Consider the following 6591-nt stretch of genomic DNA (forward strand, 5'->3'; position numbering starts at 1 on the left):
TAAACCTTCAAACTATTTTAAGTGCATTTTAATCATCTGCTGTTGTGGTGATTCTTTTTTACGCTTTAGTTCATCAAATCAAACATGCACGTTCCACTGATGCTTCATTTATTGTTTTATTACTTATACCATTTTTTTTGTTAACCAATTTTGCATGAAAAGTCTTTCTTCCTTTAAATAAACGCCACTTGCTTTATTATTTTATTATTGCAGACAAAATCTGAAAGGAAATGATCTGACATTCATGCATTTTTTTTATTTTCGGCTTAACTATCCAAATAGGTTTTTGAGTCCACGGTATATGCAACCAGAGCAGTGTAGACGTGAGAAAACAGAAGATGTCTTTCATCCAACCCACATGCCTGCCTATAGACCTAATATTTATACAGGAGGATTGTGCAAGTGTGTGTGTTGACATGCTGACTAACACATGCAGATGAAGTGTGCAGGATGAAAGTCGACATGCAGAGCATGAGCCAGATCTCAGTGGACAAAAATGCAATGTTAAATAAGAAAAATGTCATTTAAAATCCTCATGATTTCATCCCACCTGCAGTCCACCAGATGCAGCGCTCTTTCACTGAATGTTTTCTCTCTGATGGACAGGATATGAAATGGGTGAGAATCTCTTCAAGGGGTCTGGACTTAATTCATGGACTAAAGTGATAAATGCCTGGCATAGCGAAGTCAACAATTATGAATATCCCAGCAGATCCGTCAACGGTCAACCAACTGGACATTACACACAGGTGATTATTCGGTGGTATGACATGCATTTTTCTTTCCTGCATTCAACAAGGATTCATTTATTTAAAGTCTTTTAGTAGAAAGCCATTAGTGGTTAGTTTACATCAAGGCAAGGCAGTTTATTTGTATAGCACATTTCCTAGACAATGGCAATTCAAAGTGCTTTATATAGAAATTAATTAAAATAGTGATAACATATGCATGAGAAATAAGAATACCATGTGTAAGAATTAAATTTAAAACAAAGACAATTACAATAGTCGTAAAGAGAAATAAATGTAATATATATATATATTCACATGATTTGCTACAAAAACAAGATTTATCAATATTTTTGATCCAAGGAAAGAGTGGCTATATTTTTTTTCTGCAATCTTTTAGGGTGAAACCTGTCATTTCTTGTGAAAAATAAGTACTTTTACAGTAATTTAGATTAATTTATGGTAAACATTAATGTAATTTCTATTAAAAACTCTGTTAATATATTTCTAACTATACATTTGCAATGGATAGAGGATGGGATTTTGAGTTAACGATCTTCATTCATTGATTAGCATATTCTGTCATGATAATCTATAAACCGCTGGAGTGGGAACTGCTGTGAGATGAGCAGAGAATATCTGCTGATGAAGAGAGAACAGAAATAGTTTAGTTTAATTACGGTTATAATATCTGCTGATGAAGAGAGAACAGGGATAGTTTAGTTTAATTACGGTTATAATATCTGCTGATGAAGAGAGAACAGGGATAGTTTAGTTTAATTACGGTTATAATATCTGCAGATGAAGAGAGAACAGGGATAGTTTAGTTTAATTACGGTTATAATATCTGCCGATGAAGAGAGAACAGGGATAGTTTAGTTTAATTACGGTTATAATATCTGCTGATGAAGAGAGAACAGGGATAGTTTAGTTTAATTACGGTTATAATATCTGCTGATGAAGAGAGAACAGGGATAGTTTATTTTAATTACGGTTATAATATCTGCCGATGAAGAGAGAACAGGGATAGTTTAGTTTAATTATGGTTATAATATCTAGTGATGAAGAGAGAACAGGGATAGTTTAGTTTAATTACGGTTATAATATCTGCCGATGAAGAGAGAACAGGGATAGTTTAGTTTAATTACGGTTATAATATCTAGTGATGAAGAGAGAACAGGGATAGTTTAGTTTAATTACGGTTATAATATCTGCTGATGAAGAGAGAACAGCGATAGTTTAGTTTAATTACGGTTATAATATCTGCTGATGAAGAGAGAACAGGGATAGTTTAGTTTAATTACGGTTATAATATCTAGTGATGAAGAGAGAACAGGGATAGTTTAGTTTAATTACGGTTATAATATCTGCTGATGAAGAGAGAACAGGGATAGTTTAGTTTAATTACGGTTATAATATCTGCTGATGAAGAGAGAACAGCGATAGTTTAGTTTAATTATGGTTATAATATCTGCCGATGAAGAGAGAACAGGGATAGTTTAGTTTAATTACGGTTATAATATCTGCTGATGAAGAGAGAACAGGGATAGTTTAGTTTAATTACGGTTATAATATCTGCTGATGAAGAGAGAACAGGGATAGTTTAGTTTAATTACGGTTATAATATCTGCCGATGAAGAGAGAACAGGGATAGTTTAGGTTAATTACGGTTATAATATCTAGTGATGAAGAGAGAACAGGGATAGTTTAGTTTAATTACGGTTATAATATCTGCTGATGAAGAGAGAACAGGGATAGTTTAGTTTAATTACGGTTATAATATCTAGTGATGAAGAGAGAACAGGGATAGTTTAGTTTAATTACGGTTATAATATCTGCTGATGAAGAGAGAACAGGGATAGTTTAGTTTAATTACGGTTATAATATCTGCTGATGAAGAGAGAACAGGGATAGTTTAGTTTAATTACGGTTATAATATCTGCTGATGAAGAGAGAACAGGGATAGTTTAGTTTAATTACGGTTATAATATCTGCTGATGAAGAGAGAACAGGGATAGTTTAGTTTAATTACGGTTATAATATCTGCTGATGAAGAGAGAACAGGGATAGTTTAGTTTAATTACGGTTATAATATCTGCTGATGAAGAGAGAACAGGGATAGTTTAGTTTAATTACGGTTATAATATCTGCAGATGAAGAGAGAACAGGGATAGTTTAGTTTAATTACGGTTATAATATCTGCTGATGAAGAGAGAACAGGGATAGTTTAGTTTAATTACGGTTATAATATCTGCTGATGAAGAGAGAACAGGGATAGTTTAGTTTAATTACGGTTATAATATCTGCCGATGAAGAGAGAACAGGGATAGTTTAGGTTAATTACGGTTATAATATCTAGTGATGAAGAGAGAACAGGGATAGTTTAGTTTAATTACGGTTATAATATCTGCTGATGAAGAGAGAACAGGGATAGTTTAGTTTAATTACGGTTATAATATCTAGTGATGAAGAGAGAACAGGGATAGTTTAGTTTAATTACGGTTATAATATCTGCTGATGAAGAGAGAACAGGGATAGTTTAGTTTAATTACGGTTATAATATCTGCTGATGAAGAGAGAGCAGGGATAGTTTAGTTTAATTACGGTTATAATATCTGCTGATGAAGAGAGAACAGGGATAGTTTAGTTTAATTACGGTTATAATATCTGCTGATGAAGAGAGAACAGGGATAGTTTAGTTTAATTACGGTTATAATATCTGCTGATGAAGAGAGAACAGGGATAGTTTAGTTTAATTACGGTTATAATATCTGCTGATGAAGAGAGAACAGGGATAGTTTAGTTTAATTACGGTTATAATATCTGCAGATGAAGAGAGAACAGGGATAGTTTAGTTTAATTACGGTTATAATATCTGCTGATGAAGAGAGAACAGGGATAGTTTAGTTTAATTACGGTTATAATATCTGCAGATGAAGAGAGAACAGGGATAGTTTAGTTTAATTATGGTTATAATATCTGCTGATGAAGAGAGAACAGGGATAGTTTAGTTTAATTACGGTTATAATATCTGCTGATGAAGAGAGAACAGGGATAGTTTAGTTTAATTACGGTTATAATATCTGCTGATGAAGAGAGAACAGGGATAGTTTAGTTTAATTACGGTTATAATATCTGCTGATGAAGAGAGAACAGGGATAGTTTAGTTTAATTACGGTTATAATGTCTGCTGATGAAGAGAGAACAGGGATAGTTTAGTTTAATTACTGTTATAATATCTGCAGATGAAGAGAGAACAGGGATAGTTTAGTTTAATTACGGTTATAACTTATGCTGTCGTCTTGCTTTATGACGTGCTATTGCGTTTGTGTTCGTACTGTATCATTAAATGTGAAAGATGGACGACAGCTCGAGCGACTCCCAAATGTGCTCGACTACAGCAACTCTTCTTCTCCACATGTTCCCGGGGGCGGGGTTATGCAAATGTTAGGGTTGTGATGTCACTAACCCATGAAGAAGCTCGTTGTAGTTCCTACAGCTGTTTGTTGTAGTCCTTAAGAAGAGTAAAAGTAAAAGAAAATCTCCATTAGCATTGAGCTTTGAGTGTCATAACTTTGCAGATGTTATTTATGCTCACACACAAATCATAATCAACCACCTCTTTAAAACATACTATTTTAAGTGTTGACATTATTACAAAGCGTATGAAAGTGAACTCTTTAAGTTTGCTCAAGTGGCCTTTTATTTGATTATTTGTGCACTTGTACACAATATTAAGTGAACTTCTTTCTCACAAGATCCGAACAGGATAGCTATGTATATGTTTATAATGTTATTTTTAGTGTGCCAAAAGAAGTAAGATGTCTCAAACTGAATCTTGTTGGCTGTGTTTTTTATTTGTATTGATTTATTTTTGTAGGTGGTGTGGTACAGCTCGTATGAGGTCGGCTGCGCCATGACTCAGTGTGGAAAATTCTTCTTCTACGGATGTCATTACTACCGCGCGTACGTCTTTCTCTCAATACTGAGCTGTTGATTTCACTATGATGTTTTAAAGAGGACCTATTATGCCTTTTTACCAAGTCTTGATTATGTTTGTGTGCTCTAGAACGGTTTTCCTGCTTGAATGTTGATTATTTCCTCATATTCTCCATTGTTGCGGCTCCTCTCTTCCCAGTCTGTCAGTAACTCAGTTTAGTTCCTGTCTCCATGAAGCCCCTTCTTCTGAAAAGCACACTGTGCTCTGATTGGTCAGCTGGAGCAGTGTGTTTTGATTGGTGTTCGGGAAATGTGCCTTCCCTTACCATAACCACCAGTTTCAACACACTTGCTGTGTCCCGATTCGCATACTATATATCCTAATTAGTATTTGAAATTAGAATTAGTGTGTCCCAAATCATAGTATGTTAAAAATTTGTGTTCCAGGGATGGTCTACTTTTTCCGGGTGTAATTCTATGAGAGTAAAAACACACAGACATACAAATCCATATTAAACCCTGCGGCTCGTGGAGGAACACTGATGTCTTTAGACATGAAACGATCGCTTTCTGTGAGAAACACAACAGTATGTGTTATTTTTCACCTCATATCAGACAAATCTCATCTTGTATTCCCAGCGCCATTACTTCCGCTGAAGAAGGTCAAAATACCTGTGCGATCATAGATATATATACTTAATAAGTGCCTGCACGGATTGGTCGAATGAGGCATCTATGTAAATATATCTATGATCACGCTGGTATTATGACCTTCTTCGGTGGATGTAATGGCGCTGGGAATACTAGTGTCATTGATAGGTGACACACTGTCCGTGTCCTGGTTTAAATTTCTCTGGATCTAAACATTTTTGGAAACATTTGGGATAACGTAATTACACAAGGCAACAAAACATAACAGTGTTCTAGGGGTTTTTGATAATTTAATCTTACAAAAATCTTACATATTGTGCATTTAACCTTTAAATGCATCTTTATGCAAACACAAGTCTTCCCATGAAAGACTAATAACTTCTGAAAAGCACACTGTGCTCTGATTGGTTGACTGAAGCAGTGTGTTGTGATGTTGGGAAATGTCCCGCCCTCAACCAGGCTCCGCCCCTTTATTCTGCATATGAATTATTATAATGAGGAATATTGTGACGTGTTCGTTCCCAGAAAGAAAACTCAAGACTACAATGGAGGCGCTTCAGGAGTACAGAAACACTGACATTGATAGAGAGAATAACTTTTTCATGCTCAAATAGCAACTTTACACACTTCTCTCCTGTATTTCAGAGGGAATTACAGAGGAGTGCCTCCGTACTCGCTCGGTACTCCATGTGCCTCCTGCCCGGGCAACTGCCAAGACAATCTGTGCAGTGAGTAGGCCTTCATTTCAGTTTTTGGTTGCAAAGCGATCCTGAATGATGACGGTTTGCATTGCATTGGATTGACTTCTCTCTTCTGCTTCTTCTAGCCAACCCGTGTCCGTACATCAACAAGTACACCAACTGCGATGCCTTGAAGGCACTGGCCTCCTGTGGTCACGCCTTCGTGAGGCAGAACTGTCCCGCCAGTTGCCTGTGCGAAGACAAAATCATCCCTATTGCGAGGAAATGAAATTTTCTATGGCTATATTTCAGACCATACTTTTGATAGTTGTAGCGTCTCTTTCCTATAATGTGAAACGTATATATTCTAACTTCTTTCTATTTCTATTCTATTCTATTTCTATTCTATTGTTATATTTCTATGTGGAATACCTCAAATATGATGATAATTAAACAAAATCAAGGGTACTGTGCTTTCAAAGCATGATGAAATAGGCCAGTCTGCATTGTTTTGCATTATTACCTCAATCTTTTTTATTTTCAGTAAAGCTTATTCAATCACATATCAGTAAAGCCATCTGTGTTTTATAGGC

General features: G+C 35.4%; 1 protein-coding gene across 1 annotated transcript in view; it reads left to right on the forward strand.

The window, feature by feature from the left end:
• Positions 1–6383, forward strand: part of LOC137082539 (cysteine-rich venom protein ENH1) — a 7860-nt gene extending 1477 nt beyond the window's left edge. Inside the window, exons 4-7 of the mRNA XM_067447784.1 lie at positions 607–749; positions 4609–4694; positions 5964–6046; positions 6145–6383. Coding sequence (XP_067303885.1) covers positions 607–749; positions 4609–4694; positions 5964–6046; positions 6145–6287 — 455 coding nt within the window. The 3' untranslated portion in view covers positions 6288–6383. The remainder of the gene's footprint in view (positions 1–606; positions 750–4608; positions 4695–5963; positions 6047–6144) is intronic.
• Positions 6384–6591: the final 208 nt, after the last annotated feature.

Source organism: Pseudorasbora parva, chromosome 7 (genome assembly GCF_024679245.1).
Source record: "Pseudorasbora parva isolate DD20220531a chromosome 7, ASM2467924v1, whole genome shotgun sequence".
In the NCBI taxonomy this organism is placed as follows: domain Eukaryota; kingdom Metazoa; phylum Chordata; class Actinopteri; order Cypriniformes; family Gobionidae; genus Pseudorasbora; species Pseudorasbora parva.